The sequence below is a fragment of the Zingiber officinale genome, chromosome 1A (assembly GCF_018446385.1).
Source record: "Zingiber officinale cultivar Zhangliang chromosome 1A, Zo_v1.1, whole genome shotgun sequence".
Lineage (NCBI taxonomy): Eukaryota > Viridiplantae > Streptophyta > Magnoliopsida > Zingiberales > Zingiberaceae > Zingiber > Zingiber officinale.
In genome coordinates, this window is record NC_055987.1 from 124223160 (window position 1) to 124241407 (window position 18248).

Consider the following 18248-nt stretch of genomic DNA (forward strand, 5'->3'; position numbering starts at 1 on the left):
TTCATCGTCTCCAGCGGCCGACTGTCAGTCAAGGTCGAAAATTGCCACTCGGAACTATCAAGAGGGTAAGATATAACCCTATGAATAAGAGGATCCCCAAGTTAGTTTTTGACATATTTTATATATAAATCTAAAATTTTTAAAGGAATTTCACGAGAGAAAGAAAATAATTTGCAGTGGGTAGAAATGGGGTAACATGAAAAATTGTAATAGAAAACTTGGTATTTAGCACTTGGGTCAAGCGGGCAGTGTCGTAGTCCTCCATCTTCACCCACTCTCATCGTTGGCATCGTGCTCTCCATGACCATGGCGGATCTCCGGGGACTGCTCTCCATGGACGGATCTGACCTCCTCCCGGCGGCGCTCGCCGCCCTCGCTGTCATCCTCGCGCTTTACTTCCGCTTCCGCACTCGGATCCCCCCGGGGCCCCGGTCGTGGCCGGTCGTCGGCAACCTCTACCACATCAAGCCCGTCCGCTTCCGCTGCTTCGCCGAGTGGGCGCAGACGTACGGACCCATCATGTCCGTCTGGTTCGGCACCTCTCTCACCGTTGTCGTCTCCAGCTCCGAGCTCGCCCGCGAGGTGCTTAAGGACAAGGACCAGCAGCTCGCGGATCGCCCACGCACCCGATCGGCTGCCCGATTCAGCCGAAACGGGGCAGATCTAATCTGGGCTGACTACGGTCCCCACTATGTCAAGGTCCGCAAGGTCTGCAACCTCGAGCTGTTTTCCCCTAAGCGCCTCGAGGCCCTCCGACCCATCCGCGAAGACGAGGTCACCTCCATGGTCGAGTCCATCTTCCATGTTTGCACGCAGGAAGGTAATTGAATTCTTCGCAATTGATTTTATGCTTCCTATTTTCAATCTTTGCACATGATTGATCGGATCGAAATAGGAAAATCTTTTTTTTTTTTTTTTGCTAAGCTTTTTCCTTGTTTGTTAGTTAATCAAAACTATGCTAGGCGGGTATGTTGGATAAGGGGGTGTCAGCTAATTTAGCTAGTAAGGACCTTTGGAGATGTTGCCAAGGACTTGGATTCAAAATCTGCCTTCATCATCGTAGAAGGCAGGAGCTTGAGGGCTTCCACTGATACATTATCAAAAAAAGGTAGGTTGAATGGAATTTCTACTTTGAGGTGGTGATTGTTTGGTTTGAATATCTAAAAACGTTGGTTCCTCTGAACTGTGTGAGAGATTCATCAATAAGGATAGTTTGAGACTTGTCAGGTAGCATACACTGAGATCTGGCTACAAATTAAAATGCAGCACAATCACGCGGGCCAGCAAAATTTGGTTGTGGATGCGTCATTGGTCATTCCAGTTATAGACATCCAGTTAAAGAATTCTCTTGCTCTATAACAGGACAACCAAGCAATTTTGTAATGTGCTTGAGAATCTTCTACCGCATTACTTCAGTTGATTTTTCCTCTTCATAAAGAAACTTGTTCAAATTGCCAATGCCTCTTGGTTGGTAGATCAAACCTATCCCACCTACATTTGTGCCCAAGACACCTTGACATTAGAGAATGATTAAATGGGGCCTTTTCTTTTTTCACTTAAAAAGGGCAACCCGGTGCACGAACTCACCATGCAGGGATCCGGGGAAGGATCCATTGTACGCAGCCTTACCCTGCTTTTTGCAAGAGGTTGTTTCTAGGATTCGAACCCGTGACCTTTTGGTCACAAAGCAATAACTTTACCGTTGTGCCAAGACTCCTTTTTTTTTCCACTTGCATTCAGTAAATTTGTTGGAGACCTCAAGGTTTAATAATGGATGTATAATCTAGTAATTACTAGAAATTGATTCTAGTTCTGAATTTTCTTGGGAATTTGGTGACAAGCTATGTGAGCATGTGCTAAGGATAAACCTGTCCCGGGGGCAGAGTGTCATGGTTAGATCCTCCAATGATAAATCAGGGATGTAGAGTTTGAGACTCAACTGCGACATATTATTGAGAATTTTTCTCCTTAATGAGTAGCGGACCTGAGAATGTTGGCTCTCAGGATGGGCCTCCATGTGTACTTTCCCCAGGTGGCTAGTGGAAAATTTCCGTGGGATCGGGCCAGTCACCCCAAGTTCGATGTTACCTGACCTGGTTAATCATTTTCATACATTATTCAACTGCTGACTAGTAACCATCTGTGTTGGCCTGGGACGGGCTGACAGAGACGTTGGGATGAGCGAATCGCCTTTTGCCATCATGTGCAAAGATATAACCTAATCATTAAAGATATTCAACTCCAGAACACAATGTAAGAAGTGTAAAAATCTGATGGATGCTTGGAGTTTCTACTAGAGCCTTTGGAATGCGCTTGTGACTTTCTTGAACTGATATGGTGATGTTTAACCTGATGCTCATTTGAACTTGCTGCTCAGCCAAACCAAGTTCTTAACCAACCTAACATTCAACCAAATTTGGTTTACAGTCAAACTGTCCTAGTCTTTCAATGATGAGATCACTAGAGGTTTTGAATGAGTCTATATCATGGCATGCAATTCTTTATTTTATGTGATCTGATCATTATGGGATTTTTTAATTTAATATTTATACATGCATTTGGTAAACCATATTTTAAATGAGTGATAAATTATGATGTGATATACATTTGATGGCAAATTCTTTTCATGTAGTCATGGATGTAGGAAAACTTGCCAAACCACATAATATCTCTTACTTGTGTTTCTTCTTGTTTTTTTGGTCTTTCTATGTTGTATGTTTCTTGTATTTCTCACTTCCACAATGTGCAAATAGAAAAAGTATCATATCTTACAATTGGTATCTGAATGGTACCCCATACTAGTTTGATAGTGTCAGGATGATGTACAATCATCATTGGTTGACACAAATACATTGATGGCAAACTTGATATAATTCATTCTGCTGATATAGTTCAAATCGCATGACTTGGCTAACCAGCCGGGGGACCACCTTCTACTGCTTGAGAGGGTTCGAAGTACCAACCATTTAGTGTACATTTAAGAATACATATTGGAGGGAACATATTATTCTTCTATTGCATCTCTTCCCTCTCTGATGGTAGAACAGATCGGCTGTAATCTTCTCTGCTATCCTGATTGTAACCAGAAGCAGGTTCCCTAATCCCTCATTTACTTTGTTCCTCTCTCTTGCATATTATGAAAAGATATGCATGATATTGACTATATATCCTTATGAAATTGAATTCATATGTAAAATTCAATTTCTTTCACGTGAGTCAAGGCATGTTCAAGGAGAAACGGATTAAAGATGTATTTGTATAAAATATGAAGTATTGATGTTGAACTTTGTCCACTTGACAGATTAGAAATGAGAGAGATTGACTGTTTTAATTTGTTCAAGATCTCTTTTAATGCAAGATCCAAATTTGATTTTGCAGACAAGATTGGTCAGAGTCTGGTGCTTAAGGAGCATCTGCAAGCTGTGGCATTCAACAACATTACACGTCTTGCTTTTGGGAAGCGATTTGTGAAACCAGATGGTACTATTGATGAGCAAGGGGTTGAGTTCAAGACAATTGTTTCCAACGGCCACAAATTTGGAGCCTCACTCTCACTTGCAGAGCATGTGTCATGGTTAAGATGGATGTTCCCACTTGACGAAGAGGCCTACGAGAAGCACAATGCTCGAAGGGATAACTTGACTAAAATCATCATGGAAGAGCACACCCAAGCACGCTACAAGAGCGGAGTTAAGGATCACTTTGTGGATGCACTTCTCACACTGAAAGACCAATATGATCTTAGCGAGAACACCATTATGGGCCTTCTCTGGGTTAGTTACGGTGCTATCATCCTTTCAATTCCTCCATGCAGTATGCTTAAATTAGTCTTTGTAATAATCCAATCATCAAATATGTAATGATTTATTTGACATATTTGTTTAGCATTCTTAGTGCAATCAAAACTTGAACTCTGGGAATCATGAACCATTTAGTTGTGCACTTGTTAGCAAATTGATCTTCATGCTTTCATGAGGATGAACTCACTCTGATTATTTCTCTTTTCTATTTGGCAGGACATGATTACAGCAGGAATGGACACAACTGTCATATCGGTTGAATGGGCTATGTCTGAGATCGTGAGGAACCCAAGAATTCAAGATAAAATCCAGGATGAATTGGATCGCGTCATAGGACTCGAACGTGTCATAAATGAAACAGACTTCACAAACCTCCCCTATCTGCAATGCACTGTAAAAGAATCCTTCAGGCTCCATCCTCCGACTCCTCTCATGCTTCCCCACAAGGCCAGTGCCAAGGTCAAAATTGGCAGCTATGACATTCCCAAAGGCACCAATGTTCTTGTCAATGTCTGGGCAATTGCGCGCGATCCTAAGGTTTGGAAAAACCCTCTAGAGTTCCGCCCTGAGCGGTTTCTCGAGGAGGATATCGACATCAAGGGTCATGACATGCGAGTGCTCCCGTTTGGAGCTGGTCGCCGTGTTTGCCCTGGAGCCCAGCTGGGCATCAATTTGGTCACTTCGATGTTGGCACATCTCTTGCACCACTTCAAATGGACACTCGAAGAAGGTGTTAAACCAGAGGATGTCGACATGAGGGAGACTCCAGGCATGGTCACCTTCATGCAGACTCCATTGCGGGCTGTTGCAATGCCAAGGTTGCCATCCCATCTATACGCGCGTGTTCCTGCAGAAATTTAAACCACTTCATCATTTGGTAAGTTTCAACACTTCCTCTATGTTGTGTTTGGTGAGATAACTAAAATAATATGATCACCTATGTTATTAGGTCTTAATTATGCTATAATCTGCGTTGTTACAGACTTACAGTTATATTTGGTTGTTATTCTAATTTTTTTTAAAATTTTTAAGATTTTGTAGCTTTTTTAATATTAGACCTACAAGCATTCAATGAAATGAAATAAGTTATTTATTTTATTTTATTTTGTTTTTCCAAAATCAACGGGTGTTTCAAATTAAAAGAAGCATCACATGGATGTCCTTTTAAAAAACAAGAAGTCAAAATGGCATCCCATACGATGTTTATCTTGAAAATATCCTTTATTTCAGTATAGTTGTACAGTTGCCGGCAAATGTTATAATGTGTAAGTAGTTGTTACATTCCTTAAAAAAAAACGAAGTTATCGACTAGTTGCTATAATATTATTCCTTGTTTTTATATTATTGCTATGACTAGTTACAATAAATTATAGAAATTATTTTGTATCTGATATAATATGTAATAATTAATATAATATTATTATATTATTATAGTAGTTATTTAATAGTTTCTATAATTATTTTAATACAATTTAAATAATTTTAATTATTGCCAATTTATGATTTAACTATATGAGGTAGTTTTTATAATATGAAAAATGTTTTATTTCACTTTAATTAAACTAAATCATACTCTCTAAATTCTAAATACTGTTATAACAGTTATAGCATAACTTTTAATATTACAATAACAAGTATGACTTTTAATGGGGAGTGACTATCCACACCCCATGGATCACTAAATATATCTTAATTTTTTTTTCAAAAATATCCTTAGATAAAAAATCTAAAATACCTTTTTTATAAAATTTATATCTCCCTTCCCTCTTTCTCCTTCCTTTGCCCCTCTTTCTCCTTCCTTCGCTCTTCTCTTTTGTTCTCTTTTTTTTTTTCTCTTTATTTAAATCCTAATAATGTAATATCTCCCAAAACTTCATTTTTATAACAAATTAAACACGATGGACAATGAAGATCCAATTCCCACGAACGATCTAAGTTTTTTTTTTTGTTATTTCATTTTTTCATGTAGTATAATTATATACTTGTATCATTGTGATTTGAACTGTAGCAGTCTGAAAGTTATTCAAACGTGCAGTGTTCGATCATACCAGGCCAAACAGTTTGAGCAATGTTCGACTTTTGGAAATCGAACATAACGAAATATATTCGGTTGATTGTTTCCGAATATAGCTGAATACGTTTGGTATCTTAGTTCCGAACATGTGAGTCATGTTCGTCCATTTGTAGCCGAACACTAGGTGAACAATGCTAATGCATATTTTTACATTTTATAAAGTTATATTTGTAATGTTATAATATTTTTTGATTTTTATTAGGAATCAAATACACGTTCTACGGAGGATAGTGTCATTGGTCCTATGAATAATGAGATAGTGATGGATTATAGAATGATGTTCATTACTAATAAATGTTTTGAATCTCGTGATGCACTAGTTGCTTGGGCACATAAAGTGACAAAGGAGAATAGGATGGTTGTAGTAGTGAAAAGGTCAAACAGTGGAGATAGTGGGAGACCGTCTCAATTGTTTTTGGCATGTGAATGAATATTGTCAGTCCAAAGAAAAATTGTCTGAAGAAAGATGTGAGAATGTGAAAGATGAAAAGAATGTGATCCGAAAAGTGAGTAAGGAGAGACTTACTGGAACAAAGAAGTGTGGTTGTCTATTTTTATTAAAACTATGCAAATATTCATTGACGGGCTATGAGTTTTGAATGTTGTTTGCGGCATGCATAATCATCCTTGCGCATTGTATTTGGAAAGTCATTCATTTGTTGGACGCTTATCACGTGCTGAGGAGGAGTTGGTAGTTGACTTGTCAAAGAGCCACAGTCGATCGAAAGACATATTGAGCGTGTTAAAGGAGAGATTTTCTAAAAATAAGTCAACAATGAAGACTATTTGCAATGCACGACAAAAACATAAAATAATTGAGCATAGAGGTCGATCACAAATGCAATACCTTATGGCAAAGTTGAAGGAGTATAACTATTTCTACCATCACAGGCGGTGCGAGAAAACTGACATGGTGAAGGATATTTTCTTTGCTCACCCGAAGAGTATTGACTTGTTGCGTGCTTTTCCAAGTGTATTGTTGATGAATTGTACGTACAAGAGAAATCGATATAGGTTACCGCTATTTGAAATAGTTGGTGTGACGTCAACAGACTTGACATTTTCCGTTGCTTGTGTATATTTGGAGTATGAGCATGAAGATAACTACTTATGGTCATTGCATATCTTGAGGTCGTTGATGGACGACTCATCTTTACCCAACGTAATTATAACCGGTCGAGAGATTGCATTGATGAACGCGATCTAAAGTACTTTTCCCACTTCAAAGCATTTATTGTGTCGATGACGTATTAATAGGAATATGTTGGCAAATTGCAAAAAAAGATTTCGCACCAAGGAGAAATGAGATTCTTTTATATCTTCATGGAATGTATTGATGTTAGCTGAAAATGAAGTTACATTTTATGAGTTGCTTAGAAGATTTCAACAAGATTATTCAGACCATTTAGATATTGTTCAGTATATACAAATCAATGGATTCATCCTTTCAAAGAAAGATTTGTGTCTTGTTGGACAAATAATGTCATGCATTTTGTCAACACAACAACAAATAGGGCTGAGAGTGCACATGTAAAATTGAAGAGGCAACTTGGATCGAACCAGGGTAATTTTGAGACGTGTTGGACTAAAATTCACTCTTTGCTTAGTTATCTCACACCGTAGTCAATGATTCATTTGAAAAGAGTATTAATGTAATCCAACATCGATACAAACCATCCATGTTCAAGTTTTTGCGAGGTGTAGTTTCAGTTACAGCTTTGGACAAGATTTTTGATGAAATGAAGGGTATAAGTACGACTGGTGTAGACCCTTTGTTGTGTGGTTGTGTATTGCAGAAGACATGTGGTTTACCTTGTGCACACGAGCTTGCCGAATATACTCGGGTGGACATGCCAATTCCATTAGATAGTGTTGACAAGTATTGGAAAAAGTTAGATATGAAGGCGAGTAAGGTGATTGATGTTAGGGATGACATTGGTAGTCGATGGTTTGAGGCGGTTGGTGATGTTAACATGATTTTTTCAATGACGAATGATTTACAAAGATTGTTAATGTTAAGGAAATTGAGATAGATTGTCAATCCAACAACAACCTCACTGCAAGTGCCAGAGGTAAACACTTACACTCGTGGTCGACCCAAAACTTCGAAAGCTAAACAAATAAAATCAACCAAGCATGACTCGAGTGCTTTTAAGTATGTCGAGTCTATCAAAGATAGTTGTTTGCCAGTGGAAAATATTTTAATTATTAGTGGGGCGACATTTCCACAACCTGTAGGATTGTTTAGAATGAGGAGGCTGAAGCTAAAGGTAATGACATATATTTTTTTAATACACTTAAATAATTATTAATTTTTTCAGATGCGATTGACTTTTTTATATCACTTTTGAATATATTGTTCATCATCGTACACGTTCAACTTCCACTATTGGTTATATTGATCAACTACCATCTCATCTCCACGAGTATGTTGTTGGCACTAAATATGTAGCGAGTGATGGTCACTGTGGTTTTTGTTCCATTGTTGGCCTACTTGGTTTTGGTGAAGATGCATGGTTGAGGGTGTGACGGGACCTTCTTGAGGAGATCACACATTTCAAAATATTATATGAAGAAATATTCAATGAAAATGGTCGTGTTGGAGAAGTAAAACACATGTTGGATTGTTTTGATGAAGCAGCATCACTCTCACATTGGATGACTTTGCCGGAAATGGGTTATGTTGTTGCATCGAGATATAATGTTGCCCTGATTAGTTTTCTGCTCAATTATGTTATACATTTCTCCCTCTGCGGACTCCCGTGGTTGAGCCTTCAAAATGTATTTGTATTGCACATGTGAATGGAAATCATTTTATTCAGATACATTTATTTTCAGTTTAATAATATATATTTCTTAATTTATAATTTGTTGCATTACTAATTATTCATTTTTTGTATATAGGTTATTTTACGCGAGGGTCATCCATTACTTCCCGTTGTTCACAAGTGGTATCGATGTCATTTTCCATGCGCAACAGGATGGGATATTGTGTATATTCATTAACTTGCACTGTATAATCATATGTTAGGAAATAATAGCGTAGTTCATAGTATAGACATTGTTCATTTGGATGATAAGTGATACTGTCATTCATCTTAGATGATCATTGTTTGACTTGATAACCATTTGGATAATCATTGAGATTGTTATTTATTTGGAGGATTATTATTGAATTTAGAAAAAAACATGTTATTGCATGTTAAGTGTAAACTATTCATTATGGATGATCAAATCTCTTTCTTATTTTCTTATTTTTTTTCTCAACCCTATTATAGGTGATCAGGCCCATGTTGGGCCCGATATCTCTTCATATAAGACCCAATGTGGGTATGATATCTCTCTATATCAGACCCAACAATAGAGAAAAAGAAAAAAGGAAAAAAAATCAAGATTTATTTTTTTAAAAAACCTTTGGACCACCATTAGTAATGCCGAAAATAATAATGGAGAACATATTTAGACTTCTTGCAATTTTAGCAATCTACAGGACCTGAAATGATTGTAATTTGAGGTATCTAGGTCGATTAATGAATTTCGATCGAAACCCACTGATCGACCTAGAGACCTCAGATTGTAACTATTTCAGATCTTGTAGATTGCTAAAATTGCAAGAAGTCTAAATATGCTCTCCATTGTTATTTTCGGCATTTCTAGTGGTTGTTCAAAGGTTTTAGAAAAAATAAATTCTCCTTTTTCTTCTTCTTTTTTTATTTTTTTCTCAACCCTATTATAGGAGATCAGGCCCACGCTGGGTATGATATCTCTTCATATCTGGCCCAATGTGAGCCTGATATCTCTTCATATCTGGCCTAATCTGGATATGATATCTCTCCTTATTAGGCCCAACGTGGGTCTGATATGGGGAGATATCAAGCCTAACAACAAAAAAAAAAAGAAAAAATGAAAAAAAAGAGATTTACTTTGTTCAAAACCTTTGAACAACCACTAGGAATGCTAAAAATAACAATGGAAAGCATATTTAGAATTCTTACAATTTTAGAAATTCATAAGACCTGAAATGGTTATAATATGAGGTCTGTAGGTCGAAACCCACTGATCGATCTATAGACATCAGATTGTAACTATTTCAGGTCTTGTAGATTTCTAAAATTATAAGAAGTCTAAATATGCTCTCCATTGTTATTTTTGGTATTACTAGTGGTAGTCCAAAAGTTTTGGAAAAAATAATTTTTTTTTTCTTCTTTTTTTATTTTTTTTCTCAACCCTATTATAGGAGATCAGACCCACATTAGGCCTGCTATTTTTTCATATCAGATCTAATGTGGGTCTAATTTGGGGAGATATCAGGCCCACAATAGAAAAAAAAAGAGAAAAAAGGAAAAAGTAAAAAAAGAAAGTGAGATTTATTTTTTTCAAAACTTTTGAACAACTACTAGGAATGTCGAAAATATGGAGAGCATATTTAGACTTTTTCAATTTTAGAAATCTACAGAACCTGAAATGGTTGCAATCTGAAGTCTCTAGGTCGATCAGTAGGTTTCGACCAAATGCACTAATCGATCTAGAGACCTCAGATTGCAATCATTTCAGGTCCTATGAATTTCTAAAATTGTAAGAATTTTAAATATACTCTCCATTGTTATTTTCAACATTCCTAGTGGTTGTTCAAAGGTTTTGAAAAAAGTAATTTTTTTCTTTTTTTTTTTTTTATATTTTTTATCTTCTTTTTTCTCAACTCTGTTATAGGAGATCAAGCCCACGTTGGCCCTTATATCTCTTCATATCAAGCTCAATGTGAGTCTGATATCTCTCCATATCAGGTTCAACAATAGAAAAAAAGAAAAAAAAAGAAAGACAGAAAGAGAGCGCTCGGTTCGCGCAAGTATGCTTCTCAATCAATCGGCTGATCGATTGGAAATTCAATCGATCAACTGATCGATTCGAGAGCGCTCTGTTCACACGAGTATGCTTCTCAATCGATCGGTTGATCAATTGGGAATCTAATCGATCAACTGATCGATTCGAGAGTGCTTTGTTCGTGTGAGTATGCTTTTCAATCGATTGCCCAATCGATTGAACGTTTTTCAATCGATTGATACATTCTTTTGCTCACGGGTCTTAGCTTCTAGCTCACCAATCGTTAACAAACTTATCAATTAATCTCGTCCGACAAACATATTCATATTTACAAATTCTAAATAATAGTTCTTTCCAACAAACATACTTCTTATCAAACTACTTCAAAAATATATCCAAAATAGTTATACATGCAAAATCACATCAAAATATATCCAAGATAGTTATACATTCATTTTAAAATCCCAAAACAGTGATGGATCATGTGGACCACTTGAAAATGGTTCACGTAATATTTCATCATCTTCATTGTTCCCTCCAATGGTATCATACTCTCCTTCACCTTCATTCATTCCTGAAGGTAAATTTTCTTGTGGAGGTACCTCTTCATGCACATCTTCTTATAGTGGTATTTGTGATGATACCTCTTCATGCACATCTTGTCGTGGTACCTCTTCTTGGGGTACTTGTGATTATTGTACCTCTTCTTGTAATGATTGTACCTCTCATGCAAGTCTCTCTTGTCGACACTTTCTGTCAAAAGTCGTTGGTCTATTCCTCCTTGAAAATGTTTTCAACATTTTTACTGCACATAAGAAACAAGTGAATTAGATATACAACCAACATGTATTGAAAAGAAACAGAGATGTTCGGCCACTCGAAATGGAACAAAACACAATGTGTTTAGCAACACAACCGAATAAATCTGTCGGTGTCCAACTGCTGGAGGCCGAACGTTTAGTGTTTCGTTTGACGTTCATTGATTGAATACATTGTGTTGCATTTGGTAGACCATGATCGAACAGATCTTGGTGCGTTCGACATATTGTAGATGAACAAGCGACAAACCAAGGAACAACGACGCACGACTGAAATTTGAGAGATTTTCATGAACACTTGAAACCTAAACACAAAATCTAACAGAAACAATATAATGATTTGAACGAGTACTATCATTGTTTGATTTGGTTGGAAATTGAGATGTCCAAGTGGAGAGATGAGAGGGAGAGATGGCAAAAATGACGAAGGTGATGGCGAAAATGGCACAGGTAGGAGTGACGACGAAAATCGTAGGTAGGAAGATGATGCTAAGGTTTTGTCTGATTTTTAGGATTTTTAGAATGGGTAATATAGGAATTTTATGGGGTGTATTTAGAAAGAATTATGATAAAATATTTTTTGATGAGTGTATTAAGAAAATAGGGTGTGTTCAGTAATTCATAGGGTGTAGATAGCCACTCCCCTTTTAATATTACAGTAGTAGCTACTGTATTTGTTAGAGTGTATACTAAAAGCCTAGCTTTTGGTATAAACATTTATCTAGAAATAAGAATCACATTGGTCAAATGTCTACATTTATGATAAATGTAGTTGTTCAATTAATTTATATTGTAGATAACATGGTGTGTGGTGTCACGCACAGAGGATCATGTTATCAGTACCTTATAAATTATAAACAGTAGCTCACGACCATAATGGAAAGGAACAAACCATTGGAAGGTCGTAGTGTAATTAGGTATTAGTTTATCTTAACTATATAATTACACTAGTACACTTAGAGTGTACTGAGTAGGACCATTAGAGGTCGTTTCTTTTATACTGATTTTATAAAGAAACAAAGACCTCAATTATTATGGAAGTGTGTGCTCTTAATCCTAATATAATAATAAGCACATATATTTGATATTTATTTCTTTAATTTATCAATGGGTGAGATTTAGTTCGATGAATCAATAAGCCCGATAAGTTGGGAAATAATATCACTTATAGTGTGTGTTGTTGATTATAGAAGGAAACTGTGTCCTAGTGATCTAGGTTGAGAATGTCCCCAAGAGGAGCTCATAAGGATTGTCATGTTAAACCCTGCAGGTGGACTTAGTCCGACATGACGATGAAGTTGAGTGGTACTACTCTTGGAGCTAGATATTAATTAAGTGAGTTGTCAGTAACTTACTTAATTAGTGGACATTTGTTATCTTAAACACAGGGAGACTAACACACTCATAATAAGAAGGAGCCAAAATGTAATTTGGGATTGGTGCGTAGTTCAATAATAGTTCTTTAGTGGAATGAATTATTATTGATGAAATTAAGTTGTGTTCAGGCGAACACGGGCTTAATTTCATCGGAGAACAAAACCAATTCCTCCTCTCGGTCCCTATCGTAGCCTCTAGTATATAGAGATTTATACCCACCGCATACCCACCTTCTTACCCATCCAATGGGGCTAGCCAAGCTAGCTTGGAACCCAAGCTAGGGCCGGCCAAGACCAAATGGATGAGCCATGTAGGTGGCCGGCCAAAGCTTGGGTCCCAAGCTTATGTGGCCGGCCACTAGAATATTAAAAGGATTTTATTAAAATTATTTCTTATGTGGATATCATGATTTTAAAGAAAGTTTAAAATTAAAAATTTCCTTTTATAACTTTCTACAAAAGATTAAGAGAAGAGATTAATCTCTTTCCTTATTTGTAGTTTAAAAGGATGGTTTTAATTTTGGTAAAACTTTCCTTATTTGTAAATCATCTACATGTTTAAAGAGAGTTTAAAATTTGAAATCTTTCCTTATTTGTTGATTAAAGGTGGATTTTAAATTTTAAGAAAACTTTCCTTTTAATCATGTTCATGATTTAAAGAGAGTTTAAAATTAAATATTCTCTTTTATAAGTTTCTACAAAAGATTAAGAAAAGATTTGATATCTTTCCTTATTTGTAGATTAAAAGAGATTTTAATTTTTAGAGATAACTTCCTTTTTATCCACATGTTTAAAGAAAATTTAATTTATAAAATTTCCTTTTATTAACCAATCATGAAGGGATAAAATTATTGGAGAAATTTTATAAATTTCTAGAAACAAATTAGGAAGTTTTAATTTTTGTTTTAATTAAAACTTTCCTTGATTTGTGGATTGTAGGTGGCCGGCCAAATAAGTTGGAAAAAGGAAATTAATTTTTAATTAATTAATTTTTCTTTTTCATGGCAAAAGAATTAAGGAAGGTTTTATTAATTTTTCCTTATTTGCCAAGACCAAGGATTATAAAAGAGGGGATAGAGGAGGCTTCATGGTGAACAACTCTATTCTTTTTCTTCCTCTCTTTTCTTCTTTGGTGTGGCCGGCCCTATTTCTCTCCTCTCCTCTTGTTGGCCGAAACTTATCTCTTGGTGGAGCTTTTGTTAGTGGCCGGATCAAGGAAGGAGAAGAAGGAGAGAAAGCAAGCCTCGTTTCTAGCATCCCTTGGAGCATGGTGGTGGTGGCCGAACCTCTTCATCCTAGAAGATGTTTTGATGGCCGAAACTTGCAAGGAAGAAGAAGGTACTTGGTGGTTCTCATCTCGGAAGATCGTTGCCCACACAACGTCCGAGGTTAGAAGAGGAATACGGTAGAAGATCAAGAGGTCTTTCTAAAAGGTATAACTAGTAATTTTTCTTTCCGCATCATGCTAGTTATTTATGGAAATAATACCAAATACAAGAGGCTTACGATTCTAGTATTTCGAATATTTTTTTTGAAGTTGTGTTCTTTTATTTTATTTTTCCTTGTGATTTGATTGTTCTTTTCGGTTAACCTAAAGTTATTTTAGGAAATTAAATATTAGATTTCTATAAAAGGTTTTGTCTAGTCGGTGGTGGTTGCTCCCATATCCAAGAAGGCCATGTGCCTCGCCACGTCAGTACTGGGAACCAATTATAGAAATTAATATTTAATGGAATTAATAACTTAAGGTGATTTAGGTCGAACGTGTTAAGTTCTGCAGGAGATCCAAGTCAAAACCTAAAAGAACAAATAGATTAAGTTTTGGATCAAACGTGTTAAGTTTCGCAGGCGATCCAAAATTTAATTTAAAAGAACACATGGTAGCTAGGAAAAGGTTCAGACCTTTGTACAAAATTTTTGTACAGTGGAACCTCTAGGTTTTCCGAGTAGCAACCAACAGTATTATAGTAAGAGATATTTTAGAGATAAAACATGGTGTCTTTTGACGATTTATATCAATAGCTACATGCTGAAATAAAAGATATTTTAGAAATTGATCAAGTCTAAGAATGCCGATGAATGAATCACCAATGAGTTGTTATGGATGTCAATTTGTCGTCATTAGCGTAGCGATATGAGGATCGACGAGGAGATCTGCTAAAGCCTGGACAGAAGAAAATTGAAGAAAAATGGTTAGAATGACGGGCAGGGGTTCCCTGTCATAATCACTCCGACACTTAAGTTAGTTTTTAGCAATAATGGTGGAAGAAAAAGAAGATCAGAGGTGAGTATTAGGGTTTTGATGCTTATGTACGTGTGCTTGCAATCGTCAAGGAAGACTACCTTTTATAGGGCAAGAACTAATCCTTATGTCTTCCACGCGTCCTCTCTTTTTGCAAGATTATTATTTATGTCACGTCTCGAGGGAGTCCCTGCTAGAGGAAATTCCGACAGCATTTCCCCTGTATGGGTGACAATATAATACTTGACTATATAACCCTCAGGGCCTCTCAATTCTCAACCTGTTGGCTGGTCCTAGGAAGATTGTACCGGTTCCACTGTACAAAAATTTTGTACAAGTGTCGAACCTTTCCTAACAACTTATTGTGTTCTTTAGAAATTAAATTCGGAATCGCAAACGGAACTTAACATTATTGATTCCAAATTTAACTTATCTGTTCTTAGTGGTTTAGACTTGGATCGCAAACGATACTTAACATTATAGATCCAAATCCACCTAGGTTACAAATTTAATTAAATATTAATTTCGAAAATCGGCTCCCAGATCAAACATGGCGAGGAACATGACCTTCTTGGGTATGAGAACATCCACCACTGCCTCGACAAAGCCTCTTAACGAAATTCAATATTTAACTTCCTTATATAACCTTAGGTTTAACCAAAAGAATAATCGAATCACAAGATCGACAAATAAAATAAAAGAAACACAACTTCGAATTACAAATCCGAAAATCTAGAATCTCTAGCCTCTTGTGTTTGGAATTCATACAAAGAAAAACTAGTATGATGCGGAAAAGAATTACTAGTTATACCTTTCTTTGTAAGAAACAACCTCTTGATCTTCTATCGTATTCCTCTTCTTATCTCGAACGTCGTGTGGGCGACGATCTTCCAAGACGAGAACCACCCAAGCGCTTCTTCTTCCTTCTTCCAAGTTTCGGCCAAGCAAATTTCTCCAAGAGATAGCAAGTCTCGGCCACCACCACCAAGCTCCAAGGGATGCTAGAAACAAAGCCTCATTTTCCTCCTTCTCCTAGCAAGATCCGGCCACCTTCCAAGCTCTAAGAGATGATGAGGTTCGACCAAGGAGAAGAAAGAAAAAGGAAAAGGGAGAATAAGAGGGCCGACCACACCAAGGAAGAGAGGAGAGGAATAAAAGAGAGTTCTCTTTGTGAAGGCACTCCCTCCCTCTCTTTTATAATCCTTGGTCTTGACAAATAAGGAAAGTTTTAATAAAAACTTCCTTATATTCTTTGCCATGAAAAGGAAAATTTAATTGATAAAACAATTTCTTTTTCTTTTATTAAAGTGGCCGGCCACCTCTAATTCTCCAAGTAAGGAAAGTTTTAATCACAAGAATTAAAACTTCCTAATTTGTTTCCGAAAATTTTTAAAATAAAAATTTTTCTATTAATTTTTCCCTTCATGGTTGGTTATTAAAAGGAAATTTTATAAATTAAAATCTCTCTATTAAAACATGTGGATGATTTCTAAAAAGGAAAGTTATATTTAAAATTAAAATCTTTCTCTCAATCTACAAATAAGGAAAGATATCAAATCTTTTCTTAATCTTTTGTAGAAACTATAATAGGAAAAATTTAATTTTAAAACTTTCTTTTAAAATCATGAACATGGTTTCATAAAAGAAAAGTTTTATCAAAAATTAAAATCTTCCTTTCAATCTACAAATAAGGAATGATATCAAATCTTTTCTTAATCTTTTGTAGAAACTATAAAAGGAAAGATTTAATTTTAAAACTCTCTTTTAAAATCATGAGGATGATTTCATAAAAGGAAATTTTTATCAAAAATTAAAATCTTTCTTTTAACTACAAATAAGGAACAATATCAAACCTTTCACTTAATCTTTTGTAGAAAGCTATAAAAGGAAAGATTTAAATTTTAAACTCTCTTTTAAAACCATGGTATCCACATAAGAAAGATTTAAAAAAAAATAAAATCCTTTTTAATTTAATGTGGCCGCCACACCAAGCTTGGATTCAAGCTAGGGCCGGCCACACAACTTGGCTCATCCTATTTGCTTGGCCGACCCAAGCTTGGGTTCCAAGCTTGCTTGGCCGGCCACCTTAGGATGAGTATAAAGGTGAGTATAGGTGGGTATAATACTTTATAAATAAGAGGCTACGATAGGGACCGAGAGGAAGAATTGGTTTTGGTCTCCTGATGAAATTAAGCTTCCCATGTTCGCCCCGAACGTCTAACTTAATTTCATCAATAATAATTCATTCCACTAAAGAATTATTATTGAACTACCGCACCAATCTCAAATTACATTTTGGGCTCCTTCTTATCATGAGTGTGTTAATCTCCCTATGTTTAAGATGTCGGATGTTCATTAATTAATTGAGTTACTGACAACTCACTTTAATTAATATCTTAGTCCAAGAGTAGTACCACTCAACCTTATTGTCGTGTCGGACTAAGTCTACCTGCAGACTTTACATGACAATCCTTATGAGCTCCTCTTGGGGACATCATCTATCTAGATTACTAAGACACAGTTTCCTTATATAATCAACAACGCACACTATAAATAATATCATTTCCCAACTTATCGGGCCTCTTGATTTATCGAATTAAATCTCACCCATTGATAAGTCAAAGAAATAAATACTAGATATATGTGCTTGTTATTATATCAGGATTAAGAGCACACACTTCTATAATAACTAAGGTCTTGTTCTTTTATTAAGTCAGTATAAAAAGAACTTACCTTAAATGGTCCTGCTCAATACACTCAGAGTGTATTAGTATAAATTATCAGTCAAGATAAACTAATACCTAATTACACTACGACTATTCCAATGGTTTGTTCCTTTCCATCTCAGTCGTGAGCTACTGTTTATAATTTATAAGGAATTGATAACATGATCTTCTGTGTGTGACACCACACATCATGTTATCTACAATATAAATTAATCGAACAACTACACTTAACTTATAAATATAGATATTTGACCAATATGATTCTTATTTCTAAGTAAATGTTTATACAAAAGCTAGGCTTTTAGTATACATTCCAACACGACCAACACGGCCGGAACATATACAATAATATAAACAAAAATTCCATGCAATTTATAATAAATCAGCCTCC

At 36.0% G+C, this 18248-nt stretch overlaps 1 protein-coding gene across 1 annotated transcript; it reads left to right on the plus strand.

Annotated features, from left to right (window-relative positions):
* Positions 1 to 249: 249 nt before the first annotated feature.
* Positions 250 to 4831, plus strand: LOC122030545 (p-coumarate 3-hydroxylase-like). The gene is made up of 3 exons (XM_042589757.1): positions 250 to 820; positions 3379 to 3773; positions 4017 to 4831. Exons 1-3 carry the CDS (start codon positions 301 to 303, stop codon positions 4659 to 4661), a joined length of 1560 nt encoding a protein of 519 aa, XP_042445691.1. The 5' UTR covers positions 250 to 300; the 3' UTR covers positions 4662 to 4831.
* Positions 4832 to 18248: the final 13417 nt, after the last annotated feature.